This window comes from Felis catus, chromosome B1, assembly GCF_018350175.1.
Source record: "Felis catus isolate Fca126 chromosome B1, F.catus_Fca126_mat1.0, whole genome shotgun sequence".
Classification (NCBI taxonomy): domain Eukaryota; kingdom Metazoa; phylum Chordata; class Mammalia; order Carnivora; family Felidae; genus Felis; species Felis catus.
In genome coordinates, this window is record NC_058371.1 from 95840687 (window position 1) to 95861251 (window position 20565).

A 20565-nucleotide genomic window follows, 5' to 3' on the forward strand; every position below is an offset into this window, starting at 1 on the left:
AAGCCTCATACTGGGCATTATTAGTATGTGAGAGAAAGTATTTCATGAAACCTTCTTCTGATTAGTTCTGAACCTAAAAACCAAGACTTTTTTAAAAATTGATGTAAGACAAAACTGTGTATTCAAGCAAGCATTTGAGCACTTATAACTCTTGAGAATACTCTGATAGGCACCACAGGGGGCAGAAAAGAAATATCTCTGTATGGTTTTGCCTCAAGGAGTAAAAAGCCTAAGTAAATATTAGAGAAAGCAGGTAGTGAGGGCTGTGCAATGACAAGTGCTAAGAAGTTCACAAGGCACTCGTGCAAGGGCTCTGCCAAGTGGTTTTAACTGCAGGCACCTGGGCACAGACCCTCAACACCTTTCGTGAAGTAAAAGCAAAACCCTTCTCTGTGGAGCCTCCAATCCTCTTTCTCCTTCCCTCACCCAGTTTTAACTCTTGCCCTACGCCAAACTCAGCAGCTTCCACTGTCTGTCTCCAAAGTCCCAATCCCTTAGCTCAAGCCCAGCCCTTCACCATGTAGTCCACAGCTTACCATCCAGTGTACTCCAAAAACGTGACACCAAATCTACTTCCCACTGTCCCATGCCGGTACCCAAAACTCCCAAACAGAATGCTATGTTTGAGTTCTTCTGTTTTTCAAGCTTCTGGTCCTGCCCCCTATGCTTCCCATGGCTTAGCAGACAAGCAACACTTTCTAATTTGCAGCTTTTACACTGCTGCAAACTTGGAAGACCAAAAACTAAAACTAATCCTGTTTGCCTAAAAACTATTTCATCCTTCAGGACCTGCCCAACTTTCAACTCCTCTGTGCTTCCCTGGCCCTCCTGTCCTCTGAATTCATGCTGACATCTATATATTTCTAGTGAGTGTCAAAAAGACATCTCTAACACTTCCCTAATGACTCTGTCAGAGCTGGATTTTATATATATCTAAGACAGGGTTCCTTGAAAGCAGGCCCAATACCTTTCCCATTATGTAGCAGGGCAAGCACATTTTCTGAGTTTAATCTATAGTGTAAAACATAAGCTGACGTGCTGGAGCTCAGGCACTGTGCTAGGTACAAAATTTCCTTGTTATCTGAGGGAAGCTCTTCAAGTAGTCTGTTAGCTTCTCAATACATAGAAGCTGTGTGACATTTATTTTGACTGCCTAGAAACCAACTAACTTCTGGTTCTCAGCTGCACTGTGAAAATATGGGGATGCCAGAGAGCAGAGATGCAGAGAGTAGTAGTATTAAATATGGTCAACGCTAAAAATCAAGTGAAGAGCACAGCATGGACTCTTGACTTCCCCTACTTAATATTTTTACAACACACTAAAGAGTCTTCAATCTCCCTTAGGAGTTGGACTAGTTGATAATTACCTGGCTTCGATTAAGTTCCCTCTTCATAAATAGCAACTCTAAGTGCCATAAATGATGTTTAGGAAAAACAGACACACCAGTGACTCTTGGAACTGGATTATTCATCCTTGGATAACAAACCGGAAGGCTGAGGAATGCCTGCCTGCAGTCAACCTCACCAGAAAGATTTGGTTACAGACCTGCAGTATCACACTCAGATGTGATTCTCCAGGCTTTGGCTTTCTCTGACCTGCCTGATATGCAAAGGGCCTCAACTATTTAAAGCATTACATTAAAAAGTCATGTTTTTACACTGACCCAAACGTTGGTAGGCTCCAAGAACAACAAAGCAGGACTTACTGCCATTGTCGTCAGAATCCTCACTGCTGCTGGGAAGGCGACCTCGTTTCATGATCTCCCCGGGAAACAGCAGGCAGCCTGCAAAGCAATGAGACAGCACTTAACCCAAGATGATAATACACAATCATCAAGTTGTGCTTCAGATAGCAGCCCAGGATTTACAGCATACAAAAGCAAACAATCGGCTTTAAGGAGCATTTGCATTGTAAACAGTAAAAAGACCAAGGATACATAATTGGGCACAATCATTAACAGGACAGGTTCAAAACCAAGGGGGAAGGGGTGGAGAAGTCAAGTATCAGTAGGTCTCCCAAAGGTGCCAGGTTTCTCTCTAGTTCCAGTTGACATTATCACTACCAACTACTCCAGGAGTCTTTTTAGCTGACTGGCGGCAAGCACTGCAGAAAAAAAAAAAAAACCCGCGGCAATGAGCACAGTGATTCCTCACTACAGACAGATTCATATTTTACGTGTGTATATGGGGGATGGGGATGAGGCTGTGCCTGAATGTGTGAATATTTACACTGCACTGGGCAGGATTATGCTTCTCAGGCAAATTTTGCTAAAATAATCCTAAAAGCCAAATAATCTGGAGTTCTAGGAACAAAACAAACGGGGGATTGGGAAAGCAAATACCTCCTCCAGCCATCTCCAACCCCTCAGCATTCACTGCTGGAACAGAAAGGGACCAGACATATAATTTCTGATCCAGCTCCTTCCCCTTTACTCATGAGAAAACTGAAGCCAAAAAGTTTAAGCAGCAACTTGCCCAAGGTCACACTGTAAGCAGGAGCTTCGAATTCCAAAACCAGTTTCACTGCACTTGACCCACCTCCTTATAGCCTGGTCCAACCAACCTAACTTAGCTAGACACCTGGCCAGCCTTGCTGACTCCTTCCAGATGATAAAAGGCCTCCAGCACCACCAGGTAAGAGAATGACTGCACTCAGGAAAGAGAGCAGTGGACCAAGATTAAGAGCCAGTCAATGAACTTTATAAGTCATACGGTCATAATCACACAGGCAGATCTCTAAAGAAATCCAAAAAGCTTTTCCAAACTGAAATTACTAATCACCTTGACATTTTTAGGACGCTGATCTTACTGCAGAGCAATGATTCTCAATGAAGGAGGAAGGCTTTTCAAGTCAGAAGTAGCCACCTAGCCCCTCAGAAAAGTACATCCCAAGTTCCCCTTCACTGGGAATCACAGCATTAGAATGTGGTGTGTTTCCCAGAGTGCGGCACACAGGCATGGTGTGGAGCAAAATGTGGAGAACCACCATGTTAGAACAAGACAGAAATTAGAAACCCAAAGCTCCACTCTAAATGGACCTATAAAAGAGACCAAAAAAAGCAAAAAACACATCATACTGTTCCCAACTACCAACAAACACACCTATATAATTGACTCAAATATTCAGGCCCCTAATCTAGAATTCCAGCATTTCACATTTTCTTTCTGAGACACTTGCCAGTTAAGGTTTGTGAGTTTTTGTTTACCAACTGACTCTTCAACAGAAGAATTTACCAAGTGGAAGCCCAGGAGTCATGATCTGGGCCATGGGCTACGTTATGGGCTAGGGTTTCATACTGTGGGGCTGGGTCACAGTCCTAAAACCCACCCACCCCTTTTCTGCAGAGCCCCCTTCACCCATAACTAAACACCCAGCAATCTAGAACTTGGCCTGGGGCAAACCCATTCTAGTCAGAAGCTTCCAGAGCAAACACCTGTAGCCCACCTTCCCCCCCCCACGTGGAATGACTGTCTTCCCTGCCCTGTCACCATGTGCCAAAAACTGACAGCTAAACTCTCCTCCAACCTTTCAGAGAAGGGAGCCCTCCTCCTGTCCAACAGGAGGCGCAAAGAGAAAAGGGAAAAGCAAAAGACCACACATTCCTAACTAGCTTCTCAGGCCCTAGGTTACCAGAGCTAGACAGACAGACAGACAGACAGATAGACAAAGGAAAGAAGGAAGGAAGGAAGGAAGGAAGGAAGGAAGGAAGGAAGGAAGGCAGGCAGGCAGGCAGGCAGGCTGGCTACCTAAAGAGGAATTCCTTAAATTTACGGTGTGACATGGCACAAGAAGGGTGCAGCTCCCACCTCCTGAGCAGGTGTGTAAGAACTGAGAAGAAAGAGGCAGAGAAAGCCCAGGAAACACTCCCCAGGTAGAAACAAGGAAACCAATGCTGATCATATCTCTACTGATTCAGACAACTTAAATTTATCTAAGGAAAAGAGCTTGAAGAGCTTAGAATATTTTTGAATCAAAAAGCCTTCCCCTCCTAGCCTTCAAACACAACTCGCAGAGAAAGCAGTCACTAAATAAAAAAAGCAAGCACTGGCCAAAATAGAATGATGCTCCTAAACACCCTCTCAAGCAAAATTATGCAAGTAAAAGAAGAATAAAAATAGTCTTTTTCTAATGAATTCCATTTTCATCCACCCCAAAAGATCTTAACAAATGAAGGTTGAGAATGAGATACTGTACTTCTCCAAGGAACCTGGCACAATAAAGGGGGGTGGTGCATGGCAGAATTTCTTCCTCTGTGGCTCTAATGTACTTAAACCTTGACATCAGGCTAATTTATCTCACCTGGGGTTACCTGCTATATCAAGAAATCAAAGTACACATTACTATCTTTAAGGCACACAATACAAGGGTTGTATGCTTCAAACATCTGTCCAATAAAAGCCAGTGCAAGAAAGTAGAGAGCCCTCACATCATTGCCATTGCTGACTCAGGGCATGGCTGATTATCTAAACAGTGGAAGGATACGCAATAACTAATTAAAACTCGGTACACTCCAAAGAAAGCAACAAGAAGGTATTATAGCATATAATGCATGCCATATATATGAATACCTAACATAGAAGGAGGTGCTGCAGGAAAATGACCATTTCTAACCTCATGGAACTTCTGGTCTAGTTGAGGAGCTAGACAAATTCAGTAACGGTGCCTGACAGTGGTAAACACAACGCCCTGTAGGAACAGAGGTTGATGGAGTCAGGGAAAAATTCTGAGCAGAGTCCTGAAGAACAAACAAAGGGGAGATAGCCAAAAATGCAAGCACAACATTTTGGTGGTTGTGCTTTGGTTGAAAAGCATTCAAGTATCCAACGACATACATATAACCTACCATATTACTCTGCACCACATCTTCCCTTTCAGAATCTTACTATTTGCTCATTTCTTTACTAACATACATCCCTTTTTTACCTTATATCCAATTGCCAAAGCTTACTGATTCATAATGTAGGACTCTTTCAAGTTCCCTTAACTTTGCCCCACAGATTTGTCTTCAAACACCTGGATACCTTTAAACACCTCCCTTCCTTTCTCCATGCCCACAATCTCTTACCCCTTCCCATTATCACAATAGTTTAATCCTGTGAAGTGACCGCATCAAGTCATTCCCTATGCAAATCTCTGTGTTGCACACTTGCAAATGGGTCCAGCCAGAAACTCCTCTGGTGTCTCAAAACTCTACCTAAGCATCTCTCCTAACAACTCCCCCATGGCTAGGCTTGTCTCTGCTGGTCCAGGCCTCTTTTGGTTCTCAGCCTCTGCTAATGCTGGCCTCTTTGCCCTTTCCTCCCTACCCACCCCAATCCCACCTTTCTCAGGGAGTCAGCTCAAAGCCACCAAGCATGGTCCCCCATTCCAATTAAAAGCACCTGCATTCTCTGCCACTCATTTCATCTTTCAGAGCTTTTTCACCCGACTTTTTAATGTGCTTTCTTTAACAATCAACTCTTGCTTTGCATCATCACTTAAATGTTCCATGTATGTGTCTCTCTAAAAATTTACAATAGGGGCAACTGGGTGGCTCAGTCGGTTGAGCATCTGACTTCAGCTCAGGTCGTGATCTCACGGCTTGTGGTTCGAGCCCCGTGTCAAGCTCTGTGCTGACAGCTCAGAGCCTGGAGCCTGCTTTGGATTCTGTGTCTCCCTCTCTCTCTGTCCCTCCCCTGCTCGTGCACTCCATCTCTCTCTCAAAAATAAACATTTAAAAAAAATTAAAAAATAAAATAAAAATTTACAATAAATTGGTCAGAAGAGAAATCTTTAGTTAAATATGAAATAAAGACATCGCAGAGAGGGTACCAAGCCAAACACAGCCTCACAGCGCAGCTACAAGAAGACGCACCAGGAACTCTGGTCCAGTCCTCACCCAGACATTCTGCCCAGTTTCATCAAAACTGACTCAAAGTGATTACTCAAAATGATGCCACTTACACTCAAAGTGTCCATTTGCCATGAGAAGCATAACACCTAAGCAGACTTATTATTAGTACTTATTATTAGGCATTTGGGATTTTGTCCAAAAAGAGGAAGCCTACCTAGGAAGCCTGATTATAATAAGAACATGGCCTGGAAAGGCCAACTAAGAGGAGCCTGTTGGCCAAAGGACCCTGGCTAGATCAGTCAAGTGACAATCCTTTGGCACCTCCATCTCCACTGCAGGGTGGGATGTGCCAAGACAACCAGGCACAAGTGGTGGCTGCTCAGGGCACCACCTCCTCAGGAAACACGGGCACTATTTATACTACAATCCCTACTGAGATTACAAGTAAATCACTTTCCTTCGATCTCGTGTGTCACACAGATTAAAACCAGTAGACTAGTATGTTAATTCGATTAAATCTGTATTGAGTTGGATACCCAAGATATGGTGAACAAGATATGCAATGGCCCATGGGAAGACACAGCAAGCAAATAACTGGACAAGTAGCTTCAGTGTGGTAACTGCAGCAAAGGTTACAGGACTACCATTCACAGGACTATGGTGGGACATGGGATACATAAACGAGATAACAAGGTGCCTCAAAACCTTAAAATTTAAGTTTCCTTAGATTGAAACTGCGGGGGAGGGAAAAAACATCAGCATGCACGAAGTTAGAGCAGCCATCAGCTGAAGGAACCCATCCCCAAGGTGGCTCAGGAATTTGAAAAAAGAGTGAACAAGTTCAGTGACCTGGGTGTGGTCCCAGGGAGGCATGACTGGTATGTGATTCTAAGGAAGAAAAAATGAGAAATGACTTCAGGGATAAGGAGTGAAGGGTTTGACAAAAGAATATGATTAAGAATTTGACGATTGTTTATTCAGTGCTATTCCTGGGAAACAGGGGCGATTTGAGGAAAATAAACTGTCCAGTTACTTGAATTACTCTCTCTGGCAGAACATGGACCATTTATTTATCAGGCCATAAACTCTACAGTTACAATAAGGATTACACCCCAGTGATTTTAATTATCTTATGGCTCATATGCAGAAAGTCAGGTTTCTTCCTCAAAGTGTCTATTTTATCCATTATGTTTCATTCTTGTTTATTTCACTCTAAAGTTATAGAAGGTACTCAAATACCTCTAACTACTCTATGTTACCATCTAATGCAATCCTATGTATTAAAATAACCTATTGGATGAATGATTGAGTTATACATAAACTGAATCCAATGCTCACTGGGCTTTATAGAATGAGATGCTTTCACTTTAGTATCTAATTGACCCTTAACTGGAGTTACTTCTGTCACATTTTTAAATTTACTGGTGTCCTTCCATTTCTCGTCAAAGTTAATCTAATACCTAAATGTACGATATTTTAAAATGTATTTAGAAAATGTGTAATATAAAAATGTATATAAAAAATATTTTCAGACACCAAGTCATCTTTACATAAAAAGTATTTTATAATGAGCTACTTCCTTACCGTTCTGTTTGCTAAATTCATATAATTTGAATTATTATTTTTAAATATTATGCAACTGACAGTTTGATTCCTAAGTTACTGATCACTGAATAACCCTCCCATAAAAAAGACTTATATTTTCTTAATAGATCACCGTCTTATCTTCTATGGAGTACACAGTACCCAATGTAACAAAGTATCCAAATATAATAATGACCTACACTTCACAGTAATTTTCTGTTCCTCAAATGAATGTGAAAGAAATCCAGCTAGTTTCTTACCTGTTTTTAAAGACAACATTAATTGCTCAGAAGTTTTTCAAATTGGCAACATTATTTAGTTCATATACTCACTAACAGTCTAAAAATACTAGAGTGACTATAACTCAAACCCAGCTTTCTTACTTTAAGCAGAGTTTTATCTGGTCAAAAAAAAGTCATATATTTGATTTAACTGACAAACTGCTTAGATCTTAAGTGTTAAAGTTTTAACCTTGTCTAAATATTTCAAACCCCCAAAAGCAACTTTTAAAAATGTCTTTCATGTCATACATCAAAATCTGTTTAAAAAATGCTGCTCAAGCTACCATAGAGCCTTTGCAAAGATGTCACACTTGAAAATATTCAGTGGAAACTTGTTTATTTTAGCAAATAACCACCTCTCCCAAAAAAAGATTGTAACTGACCAGATAATCATGACTACAATATTCATTCCTACAAACATCACTAATACAGCCCAAGTGCTTCACTGTAAATTCTTCATAAATGATTTGTAAACTCGGTCTTTTAAAGTCAATAGAAACATTGTTTAAGATTTTAAAGAATTTATATATTTGAGTGGTTCTAAATGAATCACAAGCAGCTCCCATTTGCCAATTTATAAATAATCCAATCCCTGCTTATGAGAGCCCTAAAAACAATCAGACCCCTCCCAGGTCTCTGTAATCACTGACTCAATTAGAGCCAGCAATTGAAGAGCAGCTATGACAAAACACTGCAATCATTTGTATTTAGAATTTTTTTTTAACTTCTCTTGACATGGGAATGAATGAATTCACACCAGAACTTAATAAAGGCAGTCAGTCACCATGGCCTCCCATCTCGAGCTTCTATCCCTATTTCCATCTACTAAGAATTCTTTTTTGTTAGATCTACATGTTCAGATATGGAAAGATGCCAGAGACACATTAAGAAACACAAGCAAACTGCAAGGGGGGGGGGGGGGGGGGACCTGAAATATAGGCCCATTTACATATAAAAGGGACAAAAGAAGAGTATATATACACACCAATTGCTTGCTTATTCATTTCTGGAAGAACATAAAGGATACTAATAATGGTATTTACTTGTGAGAAATGTGACCAAAGTGTTCCAGATAGAATAGGTTGAGAACTTTTACTTCTCTTTATGACCTTTTATATGACTTTTAATTGCTTAGCCATGATCCTGTCCTATGTTTATAATAGTAAAGATTTAAATTCCAAAACCATTCTTCCCTGGGAAGACCCTGAGAGCACAACTTTTGAGTCCCATGCAAAGCACCAGCCTAAAATAAGCAGCCAGCAATAAACTATGTATCCCCCACCTCCTTCCTGATAAGATGGGGTACCAAATGCTTTTGTCTGGCTTCTAAAGAATGTTTGATGGAATAGTACAGAAGGAAAAAAGTAGAAAAGGTAATAGGATAATACCATAAAATGCTAGTATCACACACTATTTACTTCAAAAGCAAAAGTTTTAAAACACATAATAGCCATTACCAGTAGAAGCTCACTAAAAATAAGAATAGAAAAACCCTAACCTAGACAGGAAAACTAGAGTTTAAACTACCTTTAAAGAATAAACATTCAACTTCCTATCCATTTCAAGAGTAGTACTATTTTGGAAAAAAATAAAAATAAAAAAGCTACATTCCAGAGATGGCGACCAAATAGGCCATTTCCTCCACCCATGGCAGGCATGGTTAATAAATTGAGTCATTCTTTTCCACAAGCCCAGACATGACTTCAGAATCCTCCTTAACACAGTGCTACCACTCAGTCAGAATTCATATGAGATAAAGCCCCTATTTGCCCCATATTCTTACTCCTCTTTACATACTGTTTTTGACAATTACCAGGGAAAACTGAAGTTTTTTTTTCTAAAGCACTCACTGAAATCAGAAATTTGTGATCCAGTCTGCCCTAGGGTCTCTGAACCAAATCCTAATGTACATAATATATAAAAATACCCACGCAAATTAGGTCAAAGTCTAAAAGCCCACTGAAGAATAACACTTAAAAAAACCGAAGTGTTAACAGCAGATAGTTTCTGCATGAACCAAGGTAAGAGTAAGGAGGGAAAGGAGTCTGTCTACAAGCCTTTCCTTGGAAGAGTAAGTCAATAAATGCAAAGTGTCTACAGGGTAATTTTAAAAGATTTTTAAACGCTCAAACCAGATGTTCCTATACAGGATATACAAAGCAGCTTCTGCAGAAACCAGACTCAACCAGCTAATGACAATTACACTGTGCACAGATTGAAATGCAGCTGTTTTGAGGAACTTTGTTCCTTGATTATAGCCGGTTGTTAGAAACTATCAGTTACCACTAACAATGTTAAGTCACCAAAAATTTTTAAAGTACTGTTAAAAAGACAAAAAAAATGACTCCCAATGTTGCATATTAGAAGACCTAGATAGCACACTTTACTAAAAACACCTTTACACATCTCAGTTACATATGAAGACAAACATTTCACCATAATTGCACAAGTCTTGTTATTATGGTCATTGAAACATACAGATGATTTCAAAACCTAGGAGCAAGGTCTCCAGAAGTATTCTGAGTTCAAGGCTAAAAGGAGTCTCACCCCATGGATTGGGTCTATAGGAAATCTTCCCAAAAGAAACCCATAAATAATTGCAGCGCTACAAAACATTTCAGAGATAATTTAATCCACTTTTCCTAATTTTAAAGAGACGTACATAGAATTCTGGAGAGGTTGACCAGCATGAGCAAAGACACACACACACAGGTCTAGAGCAAAGCCAGTCTCCAAACAAAAGACCAGTTCCCAAAGTGAGCAGGCATTCCAAAGCCAGCCACCTCCTCCCAGGTGAGTAGACCACAAGCTTCCCCCACTCCTGGATATACTGTGATTTTGAAAGATGTTATCTAAAGGATTAAAGCCATTTACTATCTATTATCAGACAACTAAAATATAATCCATGAAAAACAATCTGTTAAGTAAGAAACTGAAATGTGGTTTCCTGGCAAGCTGATAGGAAGACGGCTGTAAGTCCCACTCAACCTGGTAGAGCAGAGTGTGCTAGTTTTCTGAACACTAATCAGAGGGGTGTGAGTCCTCCGAACAGCAGGTATTGGCTTCTGAGTGGTCGAACACACACATCCTACTTGGAGAGAAGTTATCTCCCTCTGTAGGGAACTCGAGTTTATAATGCATGTTCCCTTACACAGGACTTCTTGGCCTGGCCCCCTTGAGGGTGTGACTCCCTAAGTGTGCCTTCCCAGGTACACAAGGGCCCAGGTTATAAATTCTATCCTCAAAGGGGATCTAAGAACCAAAAAGTTAAGAGCCACAGCCCTCAGACTAGCAAACTCCCTCCACATTTATCAAACTTTTTTTTTTATTTTTTTTTTTTCAACGTTTATTTATTTTTGGGACAGAGAGAGACAGAGCATGAACGGGGGAGGGGCAGAGAGAGAGGGAGACACAGAATCGGAAGCAGACTCCAGGCTCTGAGCCATCAGCCCAGAGCCTGACGCGGGGCTCGAACTCACAGGAACTCACAGACCACGAGATCGTGACCTGGCTGAAGTCGGACGCTTAACCAACTGCGCCACCCAGGCGCCCCAACAAACTTTTAATTTCAACTTATTTTCAGGTTCCTACCAGAAAGGTAACTTAGCCCCAGCAGGAGTAATCTTGGTGACTAGGTAATGCTGAGTCTCACTGTAAAAATCAAAGTTTCACAGCTTGTTTTTGTCCACCCCCTGAACTAAAAATGGTTTTTACATATTTAAATTGGGGGTGGGGGAGATCAAAAGGACATCTCATGACACATAAAAATTATACAGAATTCAAAATTTCAGTGTCCACAAATAAAGTTTGATTGTTTTCACACTTCAAAAAGCAGAGTTAAACAGTTTTAACAGAGACCATAAGACCCACAAAGCCTAAAATATTTACTATCTTATGTGGCCCTTTCCAAAAAGTTTACTGATCTCTGCCACAAATCAACATACTGGCAGTATGTTTATAAACCAGCATTATGTAGGATCAGTGAAATGTAAATCATGACCAGGTCCTGGGCAAACACGTGCCTTAAAGCTTACAAAGTTAAGGATCAGGCACACTCGTTCCTTTAGAAATTTTTAACTAGACCAGGTAAGACTGAAAAGAGGAAAAGCAGTGCAGGATGCTCTAAGCCACTTAAATAAAAGCCATGTCTAGAAACCTGTGAATTTTCTCAAACCCTTGAGACTCCTACTTGGAGCCAGTGTATACTAAATTATAAAAACTTCTAACAAGCTTCTTACCTGACTTTCAAGCCAGTAACACAATAAGCAAAAAAAAAACCTGTTTTAGACAGGCTTTTTTTTTTTTTTTAACATTTATTCATTTTTGAGAGACTGAGGCACAGCACAAGCAAAGGAGGGACCGAGAGAGACAGCGACACAGAATCCGAAGCAGGTCCAGGCTCTGAGCTGTCAGCACAGAGCCCAATGTGGGGCTCAAACCCACGAACCATGAGATCACGACCTGAGCCAAAGTCAGACACATAACCAACTGAGCCACTCAGTGGTGTAAAAGGATCACAGAAAAATCATAAAAAGAACTCACCAAAACTTAAACACTACACTGGTATCCAAGAATACATTTAAATTAAAGTATTCCCCCAAATCCCTGAAATGGCATGCAAATTTCAGTGCATCTTGATTTTTCTGGGAGAGGTTCCACAGGTCTCAGATCTTAAGTTTATCCTTCACTTAAAAAAGTTACAAGCCACCAGTAGTCAGCCTTACACATCTTAAGTGCATCATTAGATTTCAATGCTGAAATAACTGAGGCTTGTAAAGATGGTCATGAGTAATCAAAAAAAAAAAAAAAATCTCAAAATCATGTTTAGTATTCTTTGTGTTAAACAAAAGCAAACCATGCAACTTCGCTCCAACTCCAGCAACTTGTTAACCTTACCAATTCTTGTTCCTTACCCTAGAGTAAGGAGTAAAGAAAAAAAAAAAATACTCGTTTTATTCTTTTTTTGGACTCTTACCACTGAAATCTTCACTTAAATGCTAAGAAACTTGGAAGCTGTCATGAGATTTAATAAAATCTCCTATGCAGACCTTAAGTAATCAATACTATATATACATAAATTACTGCCAATTGTGAGCCCTTTTAAAACAAGAGAGTGGTGCGCCTGGGTGGCTCAGTCGGTTGAGCGTCCAACTTCAGCTCAGGTCATGATCTCCCAGTCTATGAGTTCGAGCCCCGTGTCGGGCTCTGTGCTGACGCTCAGAGCCTGGAGCCTGCTTCAGATTCTGTGTCTCCCTGTCTCTCTGCCCCTCCCCTGCTCATGCTCTGTCTCTGTCAAAAATAAATAAACATTTAAAAATAATAAAAAATAAAACAAGAGAAAATTGTGGTTTAATTCCTTCAGCAAACAAGCCCCAAAAAACCCAAGGTTTTAAAAATGAACTTACTTCAACAATCCTGTCAATTAATTATGTTTTGACTCTACCTGGAGAATCAAAAGCAAAAAGTAAATACTGGACTGGTTTTAGAGTAATCAAAAGCTAGATCCTGAACATCTGTTAAGTGCACATAATACACCATTGGTCTGGAGTTAGTAAAGGATTCTGAACGGAAATTCCCCAGCAACTAAGCTTTTCATTCCAGGTCTAGCAATATTTTTGTTGCTTTCAGGTGAGGAAAAGACATCCTTAATAAGCATTCAAGGCTTAGGGCAGATAAGGCCACAATAACATGGCCAGAGTCAGGAGCAATATCCTCTCAGGCTAGATTTTCTCTGTGGACTCTGGATACTTGACCCTAAGCTAAACCTGCAGACAAGATACCACTTCCACTCAAAGGTAAAAAGGCCCTCTCTAAGGCCACCCTGGCATATTTTAGGAATGCAGGGTAACTTTACTCCATCTGAGTCCACAACTGCAAAAACATCAAAACATACACCCCTCACAATCATAAACCAATACTTTTATACAAGTACACCAGGTAAATGGCAATAAACTCTCAAGTCTCAACTTTCTGAAATATCATATACAATAAATAGTAAACATATTGTCTAAATTTTAAATACATGAGCTGTGACATCTTGAAAATGGAGAAAACAGACTGAACACTAAAACTTTCAAGGAAGTAACTTACTGTCTCAGGAATTAAAACACTTCCCCAATTAAGGTTCCTACCAGGCTTCTATACTATCTGATAAACTAATAACTCCAAGCAAAGCCACTTTTAAAGTAGAAACTTTAAAAAGCAGCACCTGGGTGGCTCAGTCAGTTAACTTCCCAACTTCTGATTTCAGCTCAAGTCATGACCTTTTATAGTCATTGAGATCGAACACCAGAGTCAGCACCAGAGTCAGCTCTGTGCTGAGCACAAAGCCTGCTTGGAATTCTCTACCTCTCTCTCTCTGCCCCTCCCCCTCTTGGGCACAGACACATTCTCAAGATAAACATTAAGAAAATTTTTGTAATTAATTTAAAAAAATTAAAAGCTATTGTTGAATGTGATGCCAATGTTTTAACTTACAGGGAGAGAATGAAAGAAGTTTAACACGGGCATAACTGTCTGAAATTAGCCAAACTTTCTGATGCCAACCCAAATAAAAAGCAAGAGGAACTGGTCAAGATGGTCAACTCTATTAACCTTGTGGGGAAACTGGGTTTATAATGCAAATCCTGACAGTTAACTGTAATAGTATAATGGGTGTCCCCCAATACTAAAGGACAGAAGAGCTCCACCAACAGGAAGTAAGCAAACTCAGATTCATATGCCTCTACCTAACTCCTGAAAAATCCTAGATATAGGACATTAGCGTTTGATATTTTGATGTTTGCTGTTCCAACTTCCTCAGTACTGAAACAGAAACAGTTAATAATTCTTTTCCCAACAAGCCTGCAGACAAATACATCAGGCAAATTTCTCTAAAGTATTTTTCAAGCAGATAATTTCTAAATCTAAAACCCAAATTATAACGTTATTTTCATTTCCAACTTTTTCAAAATCCAGTCATGATTAATTCCAAAGGCTTGACTCCTCAATGTCAGAGGTTCTGTCAAAAAGTAACTACAGATTAAAATCTACTTACGGAAAATAATAACCAGATGCGATAAATGATCCTCAGCTGGACAGTATTAATTTAGACAAAGCTGCTCTGTTATATTTTAGGGCCAACTGCGGAAATCTGAATATATCTCAGTAATAGAGGAGATGAAAATTTACCAAGCTGGCCAAGGAGTGGGGGGAACCTCCTTACAGACCTGTATAGAGTATGATTTCATTTCCATTAAAACATACATACACACACATAGACAATTATCCATAAAGTGATATAGTAGTGATCTCTGGGTGGTAGGAATGTGTTATTATATTTGCCTCTCCATATTTTCTAATTTCCAACAATGTACATGTAACACCACCTCTGTAATAATACGTGAAGCCACTAAGGGTTCCTTAAAGTCAAAAAACAGTAATTATTAAGTGCCTACTATAGATGAGTCACATGGAGATAGGCTTTTATTCCAAGTCCTCCTAGTTTTTAGCTAATATACTTCCCCCCAGGCCTCTGAGCTAAGCAACAGCTCATTTTAAAATATAACATTTCCTTAAACTCCTAACAGTTTTTTTTCCTCTCATCTCACTTTCAGGCACACTTACCATTTTTCAGTTTTCTCATTACAGCTCTTCTTTCAACTTTAGTAACTAATATGAAACTAAAATGCTCATGAATTCTTTCCTTTTAAGTGAACATATATCTAGCTTTATCATAGATAAAATTTCTGTGGCAACCCAGCCAACTTATCTTACTACAAAGCAGCTTACCATTCTAAGATAGAATCAAGTTCAAGTTCTACTGCATATCAGTAAACTCCCTTTATGTCTGGCTGTATAAAAAAAAAGGGGGGGGGAGGGGCCCCTGGGTGGCTCAGACCAGTTAACAGTCTGACTCTTGGTTTCTTCTCAGGTCATTATCTAGCGGTTCATGGGTTCCAGGCCCACTTTGGTCTCAGTGATGCCAGCACGGAGGCTGCTTGGGGTTCGTCCTCTCCCTCTCTCTCTCACACGTGCGCATGTACACACTAAATAAACTTAAAAATAAAAGGAGATATGGGGAAACAAAACACTTAGCTGTAAACTGTATCTGTTGCAGACCTGAAAATGCCGAGTCCTATACAAACATAAAAATACACAAACTTAAAGAAAAGCAAAATACCAATCAGGAAACTCATCTGACTTAAAAGTGACATTAAATGAGACCAAAATATTTGGAGTAAGAGCAATAAAATTCTGGGTTGCAGATATTTGTCAGAAAGTGTCACCCACAAAACATCCTGTGTCTCTCCAACATGTGTTGCCCATTCCACTACTATTGTGTTTAAAATGTTAAATCAGTGTAAACATGGTTATAATGAACTCTTCCTTTATCTACCTATAAGTGATTAAATCTTGATTAGCTGTGATTGATCAAAATACAACTTACTATAGTAATCGCTAACCAGTGATGGTCCACCACTACTAAACCAGCTTTCAAGGAAATAATTTCCTTGTACCTTAAAACTAGTTCATCAGCTTTGAAAGATAACAGCCTTGGGCTACCAGTAACTAAAAAGCAAGGCTTTCACAGTGGGTTTCCTGAAACACAAAAATAGTACACCTAATAACCTTTGGGAAAGAAGCCCCTAAAGTGTTCCCTCTTGAACTACTAGAGTAAACGGAGGGCTGCAGACCCTCGCCCCAGGTGGGCGAGGTGGGGCGCCTGTCTCCTCGTTACCAGAAAGCCAGCCAAAGCAGCTTGTAAACGGTCTCCGGGTGACGACGCATTCCTAACGGGTTTCGAAGGCACGTTTAAATCGCCCGCTTTTTTGTTTGCTCGCTGCATTCACCGTGCGCCTGGGCTGCAGCCGCCCCCGCGCGCCCGGGAGGGGGAGCCCAGGGTCGGGAAGCCCGGGGCCGGGTAGTTGGGGGGAGGGGTTGGAGTGGGGGAGAACGCGGGGCGAGGAGAGCCGGGGTGGAGGACCTTGGGACGAGGAGCCCATGCGGGAGGGAGAAGTGCGGGGTGGGCTGGGGGTAGAAGGCAGGAAAGGGGGGAATCCCGGGGCGGGGGGAGCTGGGCCGCCGCCCCGCACCAGAGAACGCTTTGCAAGGCTCCCGCCTCCCGCCAGGGTGTGCGCAGGGCCGCGGCTCCGCGCGGCGCCGCCCCCACCCTCTCTCCCCGCCTGCCTGCCTCTCCTCCCTCTCCTCCTCCTCTTCCCGAGGCGACAGAAACAACAGCGCGGAAGGAGGGGAAAGTAACTCCCGGCACCTCCACCGGAATTAGCCCCGGTGCAGTGATGACACCTTCTCGTGGCGCAACCAAGCCCCGCTCCCTCCGCAGCGGCGTCCCCGCCGCCGCCCTCTCCATTTGAAAGTGGCCACCCCCCGCCGCCGCCGCCGCTCCTCCCGCCCCGCCGCCGCCAGCTGCACCAATCCGCTCGGCCCCAGTTGCAAATCAAACGCTCCCTCGCGTCCAGAAGCCACTTGCGCCGCTGGAAACGGCCGCGCCGTCCCCCTCCCCGAGTCCCTCCCGGGCGGCACCTTTGAGCTGGGGAGGGCGCGCCGGCGAGAAACCGCTGTGAGATGGGAGAGGCGGCGGCGACGGCGAGCAGCCCCGAGCGGGCTCGGCTCCCGCTCCCGCTCCCGCCCCCAGACAGTTCTGGAAACTGTGTATCACCTCTGTCACAGGAAGCCATCCGGGGAGGAAGGCGGCGCGGAACCAACAAACAAACGCCTGCGGCCGCCCGCCGGAATCAGCGCGGGGACGGCGACGGCTTCGGGCCGTTCCCTGGGCGGGGGCGCGGCGGACGCCCCCGCGCCGCAGGCTTTGTGCGGGGCTCCCGCGGCGCGGGCGCGGCGGGCCGGGCGTCCCCGCCCCTGAAGCCCCCCACCCCGGGCCCCGCGGCAGCGCCTCTGGGACCGTTAGGTGACGCTCCGGCCGCGGCCGAGAAAACAGCGCCTCGGCCGCCACCCGCCCCCATTTCCACATGGAGCCGCCTCTCCTCCAACGCCAGAGGCGGGCTACAAAAGTTGGCCCCGGGGCCACCCAGCACCTGCCCACGTGCCGCGGAGGCTCCCTCCCGGGTCTACCCCGTCCCCTTCCCCCCGCCGCCCTCGGCCGCCAGGTCACCTATTACCGGTGGGAGGGGAGAGAGCCTGCTATTTAAACGCCCGCGGAAGTTGAGGCACCCCCACTGGCGGGTGCCGTGCACCTGCCTCCCGCCGCCGCGCTCCGCCACTTTGAGCAGCAGCCGCGTCCCCGGCCCCGCCTCCTGCCCGCAGGCGGGCGGGGGAGCGGGAAGGAGGTGGAAGGGATCGAATTTCTCCAGCAAATGGGACCGTTCCGACAGGATTCGGTTCCCTGGTCAACATTCCACATTCCATCCCTCTCCCGCATTTGCAAGCCAGCGCCAACAACCCGGAAAGCCTGCTGGCTACCAAACAACAGCCCCCAACTCACAAACACACACTCACAAGCACCAGACACGTGCACTGGAGGGCTTTGCAACTTGCAGTCCGGAGGTACACACTGCACGTTCATTTAAGGCAGCGAAGCCAGAGCGACCCCACCCCCACAATTTGCAGATGGTGCCAAAGGTTGCAATTTGCAATCCGTTTTAAGTTCATGGTTAATCGGTACTTTGCTCTACCAATGCCAACTCCTTCCTAATTTCACCGATGAAAGGTTTTACTCTTTACAGTCTCGCTTTAAGTAAAAGGTCTGATTGTTGGAAACCCAATTTGGACGAATCTAATTGCCAAGCTGTCCCTACACCCCTTGCTCACTGCCCTTGAATTGATGCAAAGAATATTTTGGACTCGTGGTGACGCGGTGACAAGAGCCAGGGCTGCGGCCACCCTACACAGATGTACCTATACACACACCTATGTTTGGACAAATATAGTCGTCCCCCCGCCACCACGGTCACACACACTCTGGATTCATATATGTGCACGGACCTGCGTTCTGCCATTGCCATCTGTCTACCAAGTTGCTACTATGCTTTCCACTTTCATGCAGCCTAATGCGCTTTGGCTTTTTAAAAATTTGTATAAACTAAAGCCAACTAAACTGGGCTTCTGCTCCTAAACGCGTTTAAATGATGATTCACCTGAAAACCGCATGTTCTTCGCAAATCCGAAAGAAGAAAAAGCTCTTAAGTCTTCAGCCCCCCAAAATTGAAAAATAATCATAATGAAACTTACTGATCCAACATAGATCAATTCTCAGGATCCAAAAATCATCTCTTCCTCCTCTGGCCCCCGCCCCAGCAATGCCCAAGTTACTGGTGGGATAGTAACGCTGCGCTCGGCGGCTGCCTGCCCTCCCTCCTCGCTACAGATCGAGAACCCAATCTTTTGGCGCCATATTAATGACGTACTATATTATTTCCACTAGGCAGCGACCTTCGGCATTAAATTACTCCCGAGAACTCCCGAGCAAAGCAACAAAACCATCAAATATGGCTGAGCCTCTCGGCTCGTCCTGCAGCCGACGCCGCCGCCGCCGCCGCTACCGCCGCCGCCGCGGTACCGGGACGCGCACACGGACCCACACGCGGACACGCGCGGACACACGCGCGGCGCGCCCACCCCGCGCGCCCCCCGCGGCCCGCGCGCGTACCTGCTGCGGAAGGGTTCGGCTGAGGCGCTGGGCTCCACGCCGCTCGCTCCGCGCTGCATGAGTTCGGGCCGCGGCTGGCGGGCGGGCAGCCGGGCGGGCCCCTGCTCTTGCCGGCGCGCACACACTCGGCACTCGCGCAGGGAGGCACTCTCGGACGGGCGTTTGGCTTGTTATGGAGGAAGGGCTATGTGAATCAAACTCATTTCTGGGTCACTGCTGCCACAGGGGGGAGCACTTTAATCCCTTGCCAAAACGAGAGGGTGGGGACAGGAGGGCGGAGGGAGCGCGCCGGGAGTCCGCGGCGCGGGGGGCTCAGTCCCTGGTTAACTCTTCGCGGCCCTCGCCGCAGCCGGCTGGGCCTTCGTCCGCAGGAGCTGGCAAAGAGCGGCACTGTTCAGCTTTTAAAATCTCTTCCCTCACTTCCCTTGTGAGTCAAGAAATTCTTGAGGTGTTTCTAAGCAGGGAGGTGGGCTTTTAGATTACCCCCTCCAATCTACCCCAGTTCCAACTCTTGTCTGCTCTCATTGCACCTAGAAATGGATTCTTTTAAATTCGTTTAAAATTATTTGGATAAAAATGTGACTATTAAAGTGTGCTATCTGGGTGAAAGGTTTTATTTTTAGGCTGAATGGCAAAATAAATAGTTCTTTTGTAGTAACAGTTCTAGGGAGTTGAGAATTAGAATGACATTTTTAAATGCAGAGAATCCAATTTTGGAGACAGAATGCATCTTTACCCAAGTTTGTATCCAGCTGTAATTGCAAATGAGGATTAATTCATTAGAAGACAATGATTATTTATAAATGGACACCACCTTTATATTACACAGTATTACAGAACTGGCCATTGTCTCCCAAATAAGAGAATGGAGCCTAAAGTTTAAACTGGAGTTACAGACTAATATAACATTAGTCATCAGAGATTTATTTGGGGGATATGTAGCAACCAATGACTGGTTGCTGATTTTCCTCATAACACTAATTTGCTTTTTCATATGGAGGTTAGCATAAAAGAAATAAGGGTATATATGACATTTAGCTTCAAAAGGAAAAAGACCTGCATGCAGATTTAAAAACTCCCGTTCAGGAAATGTGAACAGTAATTACTAATCACAAAACTGAATATTGAACCCAAAGACATGCTTATCTGCTAGAAGAATTCTTCTGAAGATACCAGGTTTGATTTCACATAATCACATGCCAATCTATCCACCCACCTCAAGAACATAATAATCTGAGAAATGTGGCAAAACAAAACTAAT

At 43.6% G+C, this 20565-nt stretch overlaps 1 protein-coding gene across 16 annotated transcripts in view; it reads right to left on the reverse strand.

Annotated features, from left to right (window-relative positions):
• The window catches only part of JADE1 (jade family PHD finger 1), a 59287-nt gene extending 39850 nt beyond the window's left edge, over positions 1 to 19437 (reverse strand). Inside the window, exons 1-2 of one of the 16 annotated variants that reach the window (XM_003985012.6) lie at positions 19305 to 19437; positions 1707 to 1784 (exon numbers count right to left, since the gene is read on the reverse strand). In XM_003985012.6, coding sequence (XP_003985061.1) covers positions 1707 to 1758 — 52 coding nt within the window. In that variant the 5' untranslated portion in view covers positions 1759 to 1784; positions 19305 to 19437. Of the gene's footprint in view, positions 1 to 1706; positions 1791 to 16418; positions 16836 to 17221; positions 17270 to 17357; positions 17497 to 17810; positions 17954 to 18886; positions 19026 to 19062; positions 19181 to 19304 lie in introns of those variants that run through there. The other 15 variants (XM_019828967.3, XM_045055868.1, XM_003985013.6 and 12 more) reach the window with 15 other exon arrangements.
• Positions 19438 to 20565: the final 1128 nt, after the last annotated feature.